Consider the following 18,682-nt stretch of genomic DNA (forward strand, 5'->3'; position numbering starts at 1 on the left):
GGAATGGGGGGACCCAATAACAGCACCACCTCCACCTTAACAATTCTGTACTGTAATTACATTTCTTTATGCAGAAATGAGGGGACATGCTTCCACTTAGACAGGATATGGACTATCTTGAAATCTACCTTGACAATATTCTAAACCACTAGGTAATGAAAACAATACTTTTTCAACATAATATCTATACTTAGTGTAGTGTTTCAATACATTTAAAAACAAGTGCCCTGATGCAGGAAGATATAGGATTTTTACAGAAACCAAATGGCCTTTACTGGCTGGCTTTACTCAGCTTCATCAAAGCAAGTTGTTTGGGGACAAAACAGCTATAAACCACCTGAACCCATGAGCATGCCCTTTGGTGACATCACTCTCCAATGTTTCCTCAATTCATAAAACCAGATTCTGACTACATATATTAACTTTCAATTTCAATATTATTTTCAAATTATTTAAAAAGTTTGGTAAAGTATATGTTAAACATAGAAACAGATGAACCCTAAAAGGACAGAACCCTTCTGAACTGCCTCTCTGTCCTACCAATACTAATGTACTAGAAAAACACATGCACGTGCACACACATGCCTCAAACACGCACCCTCACATACATGCAGACACATATGCTCTCATGTCAATGTCCCGTGACATCCAAAAATCCCCAAGTGTTACCCCACTGAAAACATATCAGTGTTCCAAAGCATACGGCCCCGGCTTGTTTACACAGAGCCGATCAGCATCATTAGCTGACTCTTACAAAACAACCTTGTTTATGAGACATACACTATATTCACCCCAGAGCTAACGCCAATGTGCCAGGCGGTATCTGTGTGCTGTATGTCACATATACTACAACTCATTATGATCACTGCCACTTGATAAACAATTGTAGCATTTCCAAGAAAAATAACCAAAAAGCACACACTGGCAAAACAGACTTTCTATATAAGCCCTAAATGCGCTTACTGTGCACTCTGGCACGCACTGACACACAGGATGCTCTGTTGAAATGCATAGCAACATTTCAGAATTGATTATTTATTTTGTTAAAATTTATTATATTGACGTTACTTGAACATGTGACTCATCCTACGGTTCTCATTTCAATGAATCTCAAATCATTTTGTCAGTAAATGGCAGTGATGTATATCAATTGTATGACTCACTATATATTTTGTAATACTGCCAATACTTTACCTCTTTCGATGTGATATGTAATATGAATATTCTGCCTATATTCCTATCATTATTCTACACATGTTTTCTATATCATTGACATAGACATACAACATGTCAGTCAAACAACTGCACAGCTACTGGCATTCATTAATCAAACATATACTGCATATTGTGTATTAACTACATGTAAAACATCAGTATACAATTAAAAAGTAAACAAATCTGTATGTTGGGATGAAATACTCCAACAGTGTACAAGCTGTAAGGAGGGCAGAAGGCTTCCACCACCATCTGATAACTCATATTGAATTTCTCTTACCATCCAGATATCTAGACAAAATCCATCCAGTAAAATCCAATGACAGACATGGTGCCGTCTAGGGCACATGCATTTTCTAATGCTGGTGGACAGGAGACTGAGCCAAACTTCAAACAGGGGACAAACACTACTCTGACTTAAACTGAGCCAAACCTCAGAGAGGGGACAAACACCAGCTGAGCCAAATTTCAGACGGGGGACAAACCATCAGATAAGGAGGTAACCATGTAATATGGCAAACAACGTTTCAGATTTATTCACTTAATGGTCGGGACACTGGCTAGTGTCCCTGGCACAGACAACACTGGGTCCAAATTCTGTTTTTTGAGTATAAATGTATTTTGTCCATGAGAGGTGTGGCTGTTATGTGTTGCTATGTGAGAAGAGGGTTTCAAAGGGTTAAACCCCAGGGAAGAAGGGGGGGGGGTGGCTCCATTAAGAAAAAAAAAAGAAAAGAAAAGAAAAAAAAAACAACAAACAAATCGCAATCCAGCCTAAGGAGCACTTATCCCCCCTGCTTCACAATCAATCAACTAAACATTTCAGGGTGCTGCCACATTCCCAGAAATGAAAGCTAGAAGATTGCCATTGGTGGAGCTGATTGTTGGACACAGGCACCCCCGAATTTGGAACAGGGAGAGGCTGTTGATTTGAACAATAATTAAGACTGGGTCCAGGGAATCAACGCTGTGATAATGAAAACGGCATTTGCGAGATCTGGTTTCTCCCTGCCCCGCAGGCACTCTTTAACTGTTTATTCCTCAGTCTCAGTACAGCCGCATGTTGGGCTCCATTCTCATTTACTGCCTTTGTTTCCACACAGAGGTGTGTCTGGCCATTTCTTCATTTCTTCACCCAAACAAAGGGAAATATACTGTACGTGTTCTTTTCCACCAAGCAGGATTCCGATGATCTTATTTGCTTATGACAGCTACGATATTCTCACATACATTTATCTTATTAATTTGTAACTGGGGCATACTTCACGCTTTCTAAAGTACCCAGACTAGACAAGAAATGGCAGAAGTGCAGACTTAGTAGCTCACATGTCTTCATGCTGTTTTTTAATGTGTCAGATTCTTTCAGAGTGTTGGTGAATTATTACAGTCTTTATCCACACATATAATAATAATTTTGACAGTATTTAAAACACATCTTGCTGGGTGATATCCCAATGTGGCATGCTCACAAGGTGTACTGATCACTTTGAAAGAGCTGCCTGTTTAACACTGGTGCAAACCACTTTGCCTAGTGTCAACAAAGCAAATCAGAGAACTTTTAACTGACTGAAAAAGGCGAAAGGAAGGGTACAGGATGTCCTGGGGAGGGACCATGGCGGGAGGCTGGAATGAGGGCCTGGAGCACATTTTTTTAGGGGTCACACATGCCATGCCCAAAGAGAGCTGGGATGGCGAGGGATTGAAATAGTAACTTACCCTGTCACCAGGATCTCCGGGAGGGCCTGGGGGACCTTGTAGACCTGGGGGGCCTGGAAGACCCTAATGAAACACAACCAAGTCAAACTACTATGTGTAGAAGCACAACAAAAAAGTCATTCTTCAAAATCCTAGCCCATGATGATAATATCCCCTCTCTGCCAGCTGAGAAGTGGTATATTACAGCAAGGCTTTCTCATGATGTTCCATCAGATCGGAAGCAATCTGGTCCTTTAAGTAATAGAAGTCCAGAAGTATATGATACTCACAGCGGGGCCTGCTGGTCCAGGGGGTCCTTCAATCAGCATTCCCTGGGAAAAGTAAATACAGTATTGTTTATAACTAGACCATAAACCTTCTAATAGCATAACCGCAGAGAAAAGGACTGGTGATTGAAAGGAAAATTGTTCAGCTAGACCAAGACAATAATGGTTATACATATTAGGGTCTCATTGATGACTACAACACTGAATCAGAGTATATGCCTAGAATATTCAGTATTCATGGATAACCACACCTATCAATAAAGTTCACGTGCCTTTAGGTACGTCTTTGAGCTCTCTCTAAGAACAATTTCGTATTATAATACTATGGGTTTTCACTTACGGGTTCAATGACAGCTGGTTCACCTTTTTCCCCTTTCTCGCCAAAATAGCCCGTACCACCACCAACCTGCAAACAATAGCACAAGAATGAACATATTGTCAATGTGCTGAGCTCGCGATACAGTTACGGTGTCCCCAAAAGTCAAGCAGATGCATTATCATGAGCAAATATTTAATGCTTCTGTGTAAGAATGCAGTATTGGGTACCCCATGGTGTGACACACCATTATCAAAATTATAATATGACACTTTTTATATCAATCTTAATCATAGGATTACACAGTTAAACAATATCAAAACAGCACAACTATGGTTATACCTTTAAAATTAGTCTCACCACTCAGTTTACCATGAGTGATACATACAAAGAGCGGGGATTGTTCTTTGTACATTTTCCAGTTAAGCCTTGTTAGTGAATCTACAGTAAAATGTACTGAAACGTGAAATGAAATGTAGTGAAATGTATAGAGCCTGAATTGTTTGCTTTGCTAATACAGATAACTGCATATCTGGCAGCTTCCTCTGAAAAACAGGTGAAATTGTACAGCATATTTTCATTTTTTTATATGTTCATTCATTAATTGTTGGAATTTAATTCCAAAAGACCAAACAGCATATAACTATGTTGCTTATGAGTCCTTTGTCTTCATTATCAGTCAGTCACAAAAACAGTGACATTACTCATAAAATAACTGTGTTTAGTTTGGTCTGTCCAATATAACATTCTTACAGAGATGCACTAGAGATGTTTAACATTGTTAGTTTAGAAGGCACCAGAAAGAGAAAAAAAAAACAGATTGAGAGATAAACAGGCATAACATGCTAGCACTGATGCTGGGTAAATTACCCAAAGAGCTTGAAATGAATGTCTGGGTCATTGCACTCATTCAATTGTACTGTATTCCACAATTAAATGAAACATTGCAACACAAGAATACATGTTTTTACCATCAAAATAAACAACATACATTATTGCACATCATTGGAACAGGACAACCTATAGAAAATGTGTCTCCAAATTAAACTATCGCGTCGGCCCCCACCTTTCATTTTCTATATATGGTATTGTACATTCCTTTTCTCTTCATTGGGCTAATAGTTCAAAATATACAACTGCTCTCAGAGTTATGCGAGTGAAATGTAATATGTGACCTTAGAGAATCATACGCAATTGTGTTTGACGAAGAATCAGTAGTGGACTAATTTTCTACTGGATTGTTTGAAAAACATTACCACAATATGTGAACAGACAGACGTGTCTGATCTCCAAAAAGAAAAGGTTTTTAAAAGGTCCAAGCATGCAGAACTGCAGCAGAGCTGAACCTGAGCTGGAGCTGCCAGCTGATGTTATTTCTTCAATTATCTCACATGAGTGACACTCAGGAGCCTTGCCAAGAAGCCTCGCGGAGCGGCCTCGGCGCTTGCACAAGAAGGCAACGATCTCAGACTGACTGCTGCAGCTAGGGCGCACATCTGTGACGGTCTGGGGAGACCTCACAGACCGCGGGGGAAGTGCGCAGGACCGCGGTAATGAGGAGTCAGGCTCAGACACATCAATTCAGACAGGCACCATCTGATTTACTGTCTCACAGACACATAAATGAACATGGAAAAAGTGATAGGGGGAAATAGCCACATATGGTGGATCCCCCCCCACCCCAAGGGTTGTATTTCTTAACATTAGATTTTTGAAAGGCTGTACTTAGAGTTAAACTGCTTACAGTACTGAGAGACACTTCCGGTCAGGCTGGGGAGGTCCTATTCTGGCTAGCTGACTCAGTGCACTCTTACGTCAGCCCAGGGTCAGCGTGGTTAAAAAAGGTGAGTGATAAATCATGTCTTTTTTTTTTTTCTGTGTCCCTCGGAGGCTGAGTGGAAGGGTGTGTCTTCACAGACAGCTGGGTCTTTGGTATGGAGTAATTGCCATGTCCTCAGGCCTTGTAAGAAATAAGGCACTGACAGCCTGGCAGTTATAGCTTCACTGGAATATGGAGCTGCTAAGGGGGCATGACTCAATCTTCCACAAAGCTCAATGGAAAGTCGTTCGATGGTGGTGGTGGTGGGGGGGGGGGGTGCTTGTACGAGGGTGGCTGTGAACTGTGGTCTGACACATGGCTGACAGATCAGTGTCTCAAAGGCAGGAAGAAGAGGAAGATGGAACCCTTTACCCAGAACAAGTTCAACACCAATGGCAGGCTTAACAGACAACATGAAGTGACAATGAGAGATTCACCGTGCCGGGCAATGTACTGTACAACGCCGCATTTGAGATGTGTTAGCATGTCCCGACTGCAAAGTAGCAGGAACAGCACCCACCCAAATCGTGCAGAATGAAAGAGGGGGGTGGTGGGGGATGTGGGGTGGGGGCAGGGGTACTTACGTCGCTCTCTGAAATGTCAGTCTCCGCTGGGACACCTGGCCCAAACTCATCCTCATAAGTGGCAGAGGTGGGCTTGGCCTCGTTTGTGCCATACTCGTCATACAACCCATACTCGTACTGCTTTTTATCAAACTCATTGGTATCGTACTCCTTAAGGTCATACTCCTTAAAGTCATACGAATCGGTCCCCGGGTCCACTTTGTCCTGGGTCTGGGTCTCCACCGTTTCCGGGGCGATGGTGGGCTCCGGACCGACTGGGTCCACTTCAGTAACATAGCCATCAACAATTTCCTCTTCTGCAGCCTTAGTTTACCCAAAGCCATGAAGCGAAGGGTTGAGCAATGGAGGGAACATGGTTGTTAGTTAAGCAGTTAAAGCCTGGGCTATGTATTCATATTCTACAGCTTAGCAGATAAATGAATCAGGGATGATGTACATAAAAAGCAGTATTGTAGCTATCATTTGGATGATAACAGGGTAACACCTTATTTTAAGCCCATTTAGTGATAATACAATTTGATTGCATGAAGACTGATTTTTTTTTTTAACTTTTTTGTTGAAAAAAAAAAAGCATCAATTTGCTAATAGATGTATTGTCATGTTAGAAAGCTGAAATGGCCTTTTTTGTAAAGAGGAAAGAAGACTGCTATTCTGTGTCAGGATTTAAACTCTGCCAGCATTTCTTGTAGATTAAATGTGCGTCTTGTATTATGTGCTTGAGTATTCTCCTATAATTAAGACAGGGGCACAAATAAAGTGTTACCTTGATGATTTGAGAAGCATGAGGAATCTCGATGATCAAATATAAATCAATCATTCAAGTCTAAGCAGTCATTAGGGCTATTTAAGTCTCTCTTTTCAAACCAGTATACATAATACTTAATAGATTGGGCACTGGAATTATGCACAGAGGTGAAAAAAGGACTAAAATAGACATCTGAAGTAAGTCTGAAATGACACTAAAAGCATGTTTCATAAATGGTTCATGATGAAAATTATACCAATAGAGATGTAAAAATGCAGAGTACAGCTATGGAGTGTCAACACTGGCATTAGGTTTAGTATTAGCATTAGCATCAGATGTGTTTAATCCATAGTAGCAATAAGAATAATAATTTATCACTGAAATAAACACTGCGTTGAATTAATTCTCAGCATAAAATGGGAAAGCCTTGTCAATTCATTTTTGACAAAAATGGCCATGTCAAACCTTTAAGGATCAAAAATTCCTCTAAAAAGCTAAAAATTAGACAGGTCATTTATTATTGACCGTTGTCAGTCGTACCAACTGTTCAAGGCATTCAAAAGGGTTGCTGATCTCTGCATTTACCACAACTCTATACCCACAAATCAACAGTCGTAACACAGTTATGCAATGGACAGCAATTCAGTGTGTAGGGTCATGGTTGATGCTGACTTGGCTTTGGACGTGAACACGACAAATGCAGCGTAGCAGACCGATCACGGCAGCCAGAAACACAAACGACGTCAGAGGATTGTGCTCCTCGGCCGCGGATCGCCGTCCCGTGACGCATTTGACGTGTTCACTCGCGCCCGTTGTGCGCTGTGCGTTTGATTTTGTCACATTGCATGATGTAGCACGCATTAGGAGTAACACAGCTCGAGCGCCAGGCTGCAAAACAGGCCTCCGCAACGTTGATCTGGGTGTCCGTTACAGCTTCGGGACCTTCTGATCACACCGTTGCAGGGGATTTGCAAGCTACGACTGAGTAGGGGCAATTGCTGTGATGCCATACCCCACTGGAGGCAGAAGAAAACCTGATTTCACACAGCACGACTTTGTAGCTAAAAAGCCTCATTCACTTCTCCAAAGAAGTTTGCCCAGTACCGGTTTGCACAATTATCTTGTCAATCACGGGTAAGGCTGCAACCAAATGGTCAAGATAACTTGAAAAAAGCCATGTTTTGCACTTCATTTCAAACAAAAGCCAGATGAGATTTTAACAATGGCCATAACATTATTTCCTCATTAATCCTAAGGCTAGTTTCTCAGAGAAAGCAAAAATGGAAGAAAAAGAAAAAACAATCAGACAATGTCTTGCTGTTTGAGGTGTGCCCTGAGAAGCAGATAGCTGGCTCCCTGAGCATACAAGCACATTGCTTTAGTTTAACTCAGTGTGGTTCTGATTATAGATTATGAAGTTTGAGCACAAATGAATACATGACCTGCCAGATTTCATAAATATGAACTTTCTAATGAAAACCAAACTGAGACTTATTCTCTTTCAGTCATGACCTGTTAAATTGCAGAATTCTTTCTTGTTTATCTTTCTATGAAACTCAATTTACTTGTACATCAGAAAACATTTTCAATATTCAAAGAAAACAAAAATGTTAAATCACCACTTTGTCTAACTTAAGAGATAGATTGTGTTCATTCCAAGAAACAAATCCTTGTGAACATTTCATGCTACTTACTCCTCTACATTAATATGTAATGCATTGACAAATCTATTATAAAACAAACCTTTCACTGTGAATACATCTAAAATAACTGAATGCAAAACAGTACATGAAATGAATTCCATAAATGAATAGATGACTAATAATTCCCAAATCAAAGCAGAAAATGGTCAGGCAAGCAGTTGGGCTGTCCTCCCCCAGTAGATCGGTTTGTGCCAGAGTGCACTGATTTTAACACTGTACACACTTCACAATGGTCAAGTGTGCAAGCTTTCATCTGACGGGGTTCTTCACTGAAGATGCTACTTCTTCACTTCAACCTCTTCTGTTGTGAAGACTGGTATCACTCATACTTAAGCATCTCTGACATTAGATTTGCATTTGCTGTAATATAAATTATACTTAAATCTAATATGTAACAACAAACATTTAAATAAAATTCATAATATTTTAATTAAATTTAATGTTTCCATATATTATAAATGCAATATATATATTATCTAAAGCTCCTCCTAGTGGCTACACTTGTAATGTAGATGGCCAACAATATTAGGAGCTATGAATTTGTAAGACAAATATATAAACAATCATGACGTGATTCAAATGTGAAAGGACGTGCAGCCTTACCCATCATTAACTTAAACAACAAAAAGTCAACCGATATGCATGTAAAATGAACATTACAATCCACTCCAGACATGTGTCTTTAAAACACTGTTCTGAGGCCAACATGAATTAGGTGAGTAGCATGTCCTGCCTCTGAATGAGCACAAGTGGATTGAGTAAAGATTCAACATGACATTTTTTTCAATTTGTTGTTTAATACTCCCCTTTATTTGAGAGCTGTACTGTTGAGATTATTGAGTTAAAACACAGAGCAATTACTCCGAATTGTTCTGTCTTTGTCATTTCATACCACGTACTTCCTTCGGTCATATTTCTTCGTAGATTTTTCTTCCTATTGCCCCATGGAGGCAAGCATCTTTTTTTTTTTCATGGGTTTCTTAGGGTAATAAATGGTAAGAAAGTGAAATATTTACCTCGTTTGGTCCGGTTGTTTCATACGGAGACTGAGTCTGAGTACCCTCTACTGTTCCGTAGTCAAGTGCACTGTCAGTATAGTACTCTCCGTCTACATTGTTTAGCTGATTTCAAGTCGCATTGAAAGGAAAGAAGAAGAATAACAAACAAAGTGTTAAAACAGAGAGAGCACGTTACAGAAGTTATTTGCTAGGATCTACAGCTGTCTAGAGTTGGGCTGATCTAGAGGGGGTTAGGCAGGAGTTCAGTCTATCATCAGAGATTTTCCCGGTGTTGTCAAAGGAAAGATCTCGATGGGATGGTCTGGTCTACGGTTACCCCTAGATTGACTGCTGGTCTTGCTGGCGCTGTAGCTTGGTAGCCAGGCATCAGTCTCTTCTTAGCTGCTGACTTTCTAGCTGCTGATTTTTTTGAGGATGTTAAGGGTTTGGCCTTAGATTTAGGGGACTTTCTTGTCCTCTTCTTTTTGACGAAGGAATTACGTTTCTTTTTCTGAAAAGAGTGTGGCAACAAAAGGACATGGAGACAACATGAATGAAGGCAAACGGAGGGGGTTAGGGGAGAACGTGTGAAGGGGAGTGGAGAGGCAGAACACCTGGAGTTTGAGGGCTGTTTTCCACCTCAGGGTGAGCACAGAGAGGTTGGCATTCAGCACGTGAGGGAGGGGGGCGGGTGGGGCTACATTGAGAGGAACTGTGGTGGACAGAGCAAAGCGGACAGACCACACACAGTCGGGGAGGGGGGAGGAGCCCAGGAGTCCCATGATGACGGACAGCAAGACACCACATGACAAAGAGGCCAGAGAAACCGTGCTTAGCTTCCTTTACCTCTGGTTCAGCGTAGGCCTCTTCTGTTGGGGGGTTCTCAAATTCACTTAATTCTCCTTCATTGTATTCATAGAATTCACTGTATTCTAAGTCATCAGTAGTGTACTGGATTGTGAAAGGGAGAGAGGTGAAGCACAAGTCATGTTAGCATAGGTAAATTACAAAGTGGAAATAAATAAGCAACCCTTTTTGCAACAAAAGGTTATATAATATGCCCAGTGAAACCTTAGACATATTAGGCAGGTTTCTACATGGATGAAACTGTGTTCATCAGAGCACAGGGCTTGCTGAAGTTATCAGAGGCACTATTTTAATTGATTGAAGCATTGTCTCCCATGACCTGCTTGATCTTCAATCACTTAATGTGGCACCTTTGAAATCTGAGGGCATTCTGATAATTATTTTAAGTGCCACATCTCTGAAGCATACCCTTTCAAACAAAAGCAGAAGAGAGACTAGGCTTGCTTAAAATGGAATTCAATGTAAAATTGCTGTTTTTAAAGATTAGGGTATAAGCATACAGGAAGAGCAAATGATGTTTACCTTACAATAAATAATGGGATATTTCAAAAATAAATTTAGACTGTAAAAGCATAAAACATGAAAGATCAAAACAAAGTACTGAGCATAGCAGCGTATAAGGGTTGGGTGTTTTAATCTAATTAACAGGAAAAGCTCAGCAGGTCAAGTAACAGGAGCTTAAATAACAGCAGCTTACATGTCATATCTTTGTATGGGGAGTGGATATTTTAATTCATATATTTTACTATTAGGAATATAAATGACATTAGGGGTTTTTAGAACCGTCTTAACAGGCTTGGCTTATGGCATGTGCACGTTGCTGTTATTACATTTCTCTGTCTTTCAAATGTATCTCTCTGTCAGAGGAGCTCTGTGTGCCTGACTCTCTCCAAGAGCAGCAGTAGAAAGCCACACACAGCAAGCATGAGACACATTTTGTTACACAGAGGATATAAAAGGCAATTAATGAACATATGCCATACACAAGCCTTTGTGTGCTACATAATTGGGCACATATGTGTTTTGGCAGACTTGTCTTTCAATACTGCATCCATTTCATATAAATGTGATGAAGAAAGCATGGTAGACCTTCAATCCTAAAATATCAAAGGCAAGTACATGACTATAAATTTGAATGTGTTGTGTCACTATATAGAAAGAAGTTAAAAGGCCAATGAATGTATTCAGGTTGCATATAACACTAATTCAGTTTTGCTGTATAATTTAAGCTGTATAATTTAAGTTATAAGTACTATAGTGACAAGCCAAAGCCTGGTAGTAAATTAAAATAGAGGTTAAAATATTGCATAACACAATAATAAATATATTCAATAATTATTGAGTCATACAGCAAATGAATGACTTAAGAGGAAATGCGCTATGTTGCTTCTTTGCTCTGGTTGGAACAAATGCAGATGAAGCCAACAAAGCTGTCCCTGGTATCACTTCATCTGTTGGAGGGGAGCAAATGTTAGTCCCAATCCAGCGTCCAAGCTCATAAAACTCTCAGGTCCTGATGAGCGGGGGGCCTGTCTTCCACAGACCGGCGGAGAAGTCGCTTGGAAGAGGAATCCAGTGCAGCAGACAGATTTATGGAGCTAGGGGCTACCCAGCCAAAAGCCATCACAGTGACAGGCAGGACTACTCAATGAAAGGCAGTAATGCCTGACCGCAACTGTAAAGGGTTTTCCCCCTCCCCTACGCATGCTAACAGGTTTATCTGTCTCGCATGTGGTGCTGTACTGGGGAACATCATGACAGTGTGCTTGGGGGAGACCGGGCCAAGCTGTTATAGCTCTGGGAGCCGTCTGACAAACTGCCCGAGAGGTCTTTATTGAAGATAAAGGGTCCTTTGAGCGCTGCACCAGAGTATGTTGTTTTATGTATCTTGCATGGTGATAATTATAAGCTTATCCCTGCGTAGCATTTTATAATGATCTGTTTATCCCAAAAAAATCCCCACCACAAAATACTACTTTTTTGGTCTCATGACAATAGTAGTGATACAACTGCAGCTTTTCAGAAATAACAGTGATTTCGCTGCTATAGCTGTTCTTTAGATAATAATCGATTTGGATTCCAAGATAATCATATTTCTTATAATTACATTTTAGAAATATGTTTTTCTTTTCTCCAGACAATAACAGTGATAAAATAACATTTTATTTCAAGGGTAATGAGATTTGAATATCCCAGCCATTCTCTGGATAATTTCCTATTTTGCTTCTATTGTTATTACCCTGTATTTCTGCTAATTACAACTTGGAATGGCTACTTTCAACTGAATCCAGAAAAAATAATGTTCTGTTATCGAGATTTGGCTGTGTCACTGGGTTGCTAGTTTCCTCTTGCGCTGAGCAGAGACTGCAAAAGTCATTAGCAGAATAAATCACAGGCTGCTCCAAAGTGTGTTCAGACTTACAGCAAAAAACACTTTTCCAACGTGATCTCATCAGTTATTTAACAAAATACCACAGGAAAATGTCAGCATATTGGCAAAACAGAAATGTACATTGAGTAATTGGCTACTTAGTAAAATCCTGTGAGACTGTATCGTTTTCACAGTAGGAACAAAATGCCAATCACCATAAAGTCAAATTCAAGAATTACATGAAGAGGCATTAGCAGTAATTGTAAATTAAGTGCTGCAAATTCTATAACTGCAGCACCATCCTTGACTGCTTACATTGCAGTACTGCTGTGTTTTTTTTTACTCTTTGTTATTTCTTCTGTTTGGACGTTTTACTTTATGCCTATTTTAAGTGAATATCTGCCATTGTAGTTATTTAAAGCCAAAATATCCATCATATTGATAACAAACATATAGTCCTCTTTGAGTCTTTCCAGTACAGCATGAATCTATTTACACTGAACGAAAGTACACTCCAATCTGGAATTCAGGAATCCTGGTGTTTAGGGTGGCAGTGAGAAGGTCCTCCATACCTGGGGGCCACCAGAGCACTGCGGTCCTTCCCGGGTACTCACCTCATCCTCAGGTTGCTGGGCCTGGGGTGTGTGGCGGTGAGGAGTTTCACAGTCTGGGCTGTAGTGTTCACAGTAGTCATAAGCTGCTCTGGAATCAGCCACAATCAGCAACTGCTGGATGTCGCCCTGGAAGCCAAAAACATTCGAGACAACACGTAAGATATCTCCTGTCCCATTCTGTTCACTGTGTCAGACACTGTCATTTTTGACCATTTTTTGACAATTTTGGGAGTCTGATTAACATTTTTATTGTTTTTATTTAGTGCAAGACCTTTCCCTCCATAGTACTTAAAAGGAATCTGGTCTCAGAGATGACCAAACTATCAGTTTACAGGTTATTTTCAATTGTGGAGCCATAAAGGGCACACAAACATGTTCTCAAGGACACATGAATCACCCTTTAACACCACATGGCAAATCTGAGTTGACCTGGGGAAGGCAATAATTCTTACTCCTATGACATCAAAAACAAAAGGGAACCCCATGGTCAGGCATACATACCGATAGCATAGCCAACAGTAAGGATACAATCAACATGTGTCCTTAACTTTGACTCACAATGACAGTCACAAATGTGTCACATGATTTTTTAAAAAATGATAGAAGTTACACACCAATTTGTTTTCTGGAAAACAAAACTAAGGACACATGCTGGGGCCCTTAACCCCAGGGTGGGGTCCATATTTCACTCATATGACCAAGTTAGTCTCCTGACCCAGTGTAATCATGAGCTCATAGCAATTGACCAGTAGAGAAAAATACCTGCAGCCATGATTACAGAGAATATAGAGAAATACCAGAGCTAGCCTATTTTTTTTCCAAACCATATTTTTTGGGAGAAGGAAATGTGAAGCACCTTCAAGGGGTTTTTGAATGATCTGAGCCCATGGAATCTTCACCAGGCTTTTGTTCCACCATTGTGGGGAATTTTAACAACCATCACAAAGGCATTGAGAATACCTTGAGTGACCTACGTTTCCTCGGAGGGATTACTATGTCACAGTAAACCACACACTAAACTAAACTAAAACACACCCCCTCAGAGTGTCCCCCTATCAATTTATGGACCAGAGAAGAGTGGCCTTCATTACAAGTTTAGACACTACACTATTTGCTACACTTCATTAGATTTCATTATCTGTGACTCGGGTGTCTTATATTTTTGTACATCAACACAGGGCTGGATATTTGGTAATGCTCACCAGATTAAGCTCCTTGTGCAACGTACTATGCTTACATCAGACTTGCAGCTTTTGATTTTTAGGCTCAGCTCCTTAATCTTAGCCACAACACGACACTACAATGTACAGATGTATACACACATATGAAACAAATCTACTTTACTGCATGGAAGACATATTGAATTACAAGCTTATGTGTCATATCTGCATGGTGCAGCAGATTTATTATTATGATTTACAGCCTATGGAAACAGCCATACATTGTTTCAGTATTTCACACTAACACTAACATGCATGGTTTAATCTGATTCAACATAACGTGTCACAACTCAAATATAGTCCCAAAAATAATATGTGCAACTTAACCTTCTATACTGTTTGGCAGAGCTAATCATAGCTATGGTTTTGGCTGATAGCAGCAAAACCATATTTGACACCTGTTCATGTTTGCTTTGCGGTTAGAGTTTATGGAAGCTTCCCTTCCCCTTAACACAGCCAAGCACAAATCCTCCTTTCGCAACAAAAGGCTGGCTCATTACATCGACCTTGGCCTCAGAATTTGAATATTTCTCAGTTATAGCTCATAAAACTTCCCACACCTCATTGTGTACCTTATTGGCATCCTTTGTGCACTATTTCAATTCCTGAGATGATGTACAAGGCTGGCTCTGGAGCAGGAAGACACAGAGAAATAAATCTGCCTTCAGGTAATCTACATGAGATGCCTTATATTGTTAAACTGTGAGTATGGAGCGTACCCTTGGAGACTTTTTTTTTTTTTAAATGAATGGCAGGAGCAAAACTCAGAGGAGAAACAGGAGCGTAAAGGTGCAGGCTGAAACTTGTCAGACACTGTCAGTGGATCTCAGGTGAAAACGAGCATGCTGGGAGATTCTGACAACCCATCTTTCAGGAATACTGCACAGTACAACACAGTGCTGAGATGTCTTGGAAGAAAAAAAAAAAAAAAAACAGCTGTCATTTTTCCACTTTGCTTGGAAATTGAAAACAAAAAGACTCCCTGCCTCTATCAACCTTCATAAAAAGAAAAAAAAATCTTTTTAATGTGACTAATCAAGTGGAACTAACAACGATAATTATCCCAGATTGTTACCAAAAAAGTCACAAAAAAGAACAGCCAAAAAAATTGGAAGAACTACTTGCACACAACCTATCACACCACAAATAAAGTTGTACCAAACCACATTTAAGTTGATTGACAGCTGGAGGACAACATTTCACACATTTAATTAGACCATGAAAGCCCAGGTTGGCCCAATAACCGGACTTGGAATTAAATCCCTGTGCCAAGTCTGCAAAGATCTTTGACGAAATTAGTAAGATCAAGCTAGGGCCTGAGTTAAGTTGACGTACATTACCTCATTTGTCACCCATACACCTACTGCAAGTGCTTGACCTTGCATGGAGTCAGCTTTAATAAATTCACGCATGAAAGCTGTGAGCCTGCAGGCAAGCAGAGGCTGTTTCAATAGCACAGTGCAATTAGAACACCATATTCCTGATCCATCTTTCTTTGGCATTAAAAAAAATCTGTAAATGGTGTTATCGATCCTATGTGTGTTGTGAGTCTAAGGGTTTTCAATATCTGTGCTCTTAAATATCTTATCAGTATGCAGCTTGAAGAGATTAGCACAATCAAAGAAATGTTTTTTTGGAAATGTCTTCTTTGGGGTGTGTGCTTGTGCATGTGCATGTGTGCCCATGTGTGTACGTGTTTGTGTTCATGCATGCGTGTAAGAGGAGTAAGGTATGGGAGTGAGAGAAAAGATATTGCTAATTATTTTACTGCTTACTGAACCATTAAATAGGTGTGAGAAGGCATTTCTTGCTGCTGTTGGTTCAAATCATGCATATTATTGGGTGGTTCCATGCCTCGAGATAAATGTGCCTGCATTCAAGACATTTATGCCTGACAGACAGAGAGAGGGAGAGAGAGAGAGAGAGAGAGAGAGAGAGAGAGAGTCAGTCCAGGTGGGTTGCTCTAAAAGGCTAGCTCCTCTGCACACCTGGGCAGAATTAATGCATTTCTAAAGCCTGAGGTCTTCAGAGATAAAAGCTGCCTGCAGCTTCAGCCCCGGTTTGAGTTAAAGTCCCAGCAGCACTCTGTGATCATGATCGAAGGCTCTGGGTCCTCCTTACATATTACATATGGAGCACAGGTTATAGATCAGGCTGCGTGACGAGTGGTCGAGCAAAGGTAGATGAGGATCAGTACCAGACACGCTAGACCTACACAACACTGATGAGCTTAAAACTGGCAGGACAAAGGGAGCATGAGGTACAGCCTTATAGTAACCTTTCTTTGTTTCAACACAACTTTAAAAAGGATCTTGTCCATATCACACACTATGTGCAGATGTTTTTACAGTTATATTTCTTAATGGCAGTATTGGAAATAAGACCTTTTCTGACCACAGAGTATATAGTTTTGTCAGTGGTCATAGGTGAAGGAAGAATTCCTGCATCAACATTTCCTCATAGGTCAGACCTACAGCTAGCATTCACCAATCAGACTGGCTAAAAAGAGAAGCAACTAAATTAAATACTACACAATACTTCACAGCTAAGTGTTTTAGTTAAAAAGCTGCTCAAAAGATATTAGGTAAGCACACCTTCCAGAACAGTCAATGTAACCCCTTGAATCTACATACATAAAAAATGTAAAATCAGCTTGAAAGAATGATCATGAGAAGGACCATGCTCACACAATGTGTAATTTGTTGATCAGTTAACACTGCAGAACCCTGTCATTGAGCCGGTTTTCATTTTGAGCCAATAAAGATGAGACATCTTTTTTTTCTACTGTTTAAATCCACTTACATGTTTAATTACAGAGCTGCTGCAGAGCAATGAGGAACGGCTCCAAATTAAAACATAAAAAGGCGTCACCTTTGATGTCCACCTGCCCTGGGCCGAATGCCAGCCATCCCACAAACACACCCGCATTGTAATGGCGGCAGGAGTGCCCAACAGGAGGGCGGACAGCACTGGTGTGTTGAGAAGCAGCCCAATGTAGGAATACAGAATAGCTCACATTCTCCTTTCATCAACCTCAGCCTTTGTGAGGGAACAAAGTTTCTTTTAAAGTTTTAAAGTACTGTAGAAGGTGGACAGCTGTCATCTGCCCACTGGATGATGAAACTTGGTGCTCTTTCTAGGGGGTCCCTCTATCACAGTGCATTACTTCAGTAACTGTTGAGACTTTCACACCCAAACTCACACACACACACACACACACACACACACACCCTTTCTCTGTAGTGCCTGTTGAATATTTGCCTGTGACCACCCCTGACAGTCAACCGATACCTCGTGGTTTTAAGTTCTGCAGGGACGAGTTAAGCACTGAAGAATGTTTGCTGGAGTGCAGGGGACAGGAGTGGGGGGGGTGAGAAGGGATACCACTGGCACGTCTGACAAGTAATGTCAGTGTCTGCTGAATAGCCAGGCTTATGGCTCTGGCTCCACTGTGGGCTGGAGCTGGGGGGTGAGGAAGGGGCACAGCCCAATGAAAGGCCTTCATTCACCAAGCATGGCTAAAAGCTGGAAATTAAAATTGCAATATGTACGACTTAAAAAAAAAACAGAGAAAATTTGTTTGCAAATGGAAAGGCTATATTCCACGGACAGATTATTTAAAACTAAACAGATGAGCAAGATGTGGAAGACAGTGGAAGGCTGATGTTTGCTCATAACTTCTATGTGTAAAAAATGCTCAGTTGTCTCCACAAATATTATTTGTATGTGAACTGGATATCCACCCCACCCTGCACACACACACATAAAAGCAGACTTGAAGTTATCATTTCTGTGCAAATAAATACATAAAAACATATTTTTCACTTTTTTAAAAAAGATGTGTTAACCAGGCAAGATATTCAAAATCCACCCAATCTTGCTTGTTCCAAGGCGCCCTAATACAGTAAATTGAAACCGTTCTGTGAGAGGCACATTACACAAGGCTACGATTCACATGGAGACAGAGTACTTTGGGAGAGGCATCAGACTGTGTACGATACTGCCTGACTAGACCTCACACGGGTTATTCATCACATTACATTACATTCATTTAGCAGACACTCCTACCCAGACTGCCTCCCTTCATTATTCTTTTTCAGCCTGACCATGCACGGAGAACAAACCATCATATTCACACACTGAGTACACAGAGTTTCGCACATGGGTTAACGTCATGTACCCACGCAAGCCCTGACTAACAACAATGTCTAAAAGACCTATGGATATCACAGTCTCTTCATAATCACC

The 18,682-nt window shown here is 40.5% G+C and overlaps 1 protein-coding gene across 1 annotated transcript in view; it reads right to left on the minus strand.

Moving 5' to 3' along the window:
• The window catches only part of col11a1a (collagen, type XI, alpha 1a), a 92,021-nt gene that overhangs the window by 58,456 nt on the left and 14,883 nt on the right, over positions 1-18,682 (minus strand). Inside the window, exons 6-12 of the mRNA XM_036522192.1 lie at positions 13,215-13,340; positions 10,209-10,313; positions 9,381-9,485; positions 5,917-6,219; positions 3,538-3,603; positions 3,201-3,242; positions 2,932-2,994 (exon numbers count right to left, since the gene is read on the minus strand). Coding sequence (XP_036378085.1) covers positions 2,932-2,994; positions 3,201-3,242; positions 3,538-3,603; positions 5,917-6,219; positions 9,381-9,485; positions 10,209-10,313; positions 13,215-13,340 — 810 coding nt within the window. The remainder of the gene's footprint in view (positions 1-2,931; positions 2,995-3,200; positions 3,243-3,537; positions 3,604-5,916; positions 6,220-9,380; positions 9,486-10,208; positions 10,314-13,214; positions 13,341-18,682) is intronic.

Source organism: Megalops cyprinoides, chromosome 2 (assembly GCF_013368585.1).
Source record: "Megalops cyprinoides isolate fMegCyp1 chromosome 2, fMegCyp1.pri, whole genome shotgun sequence".
NCBI lineage: Eukaryota > Metazoa > Chordata > Actinopteri > Elopiformes > Megalopidae > Megalops > Megalops cyprinoides.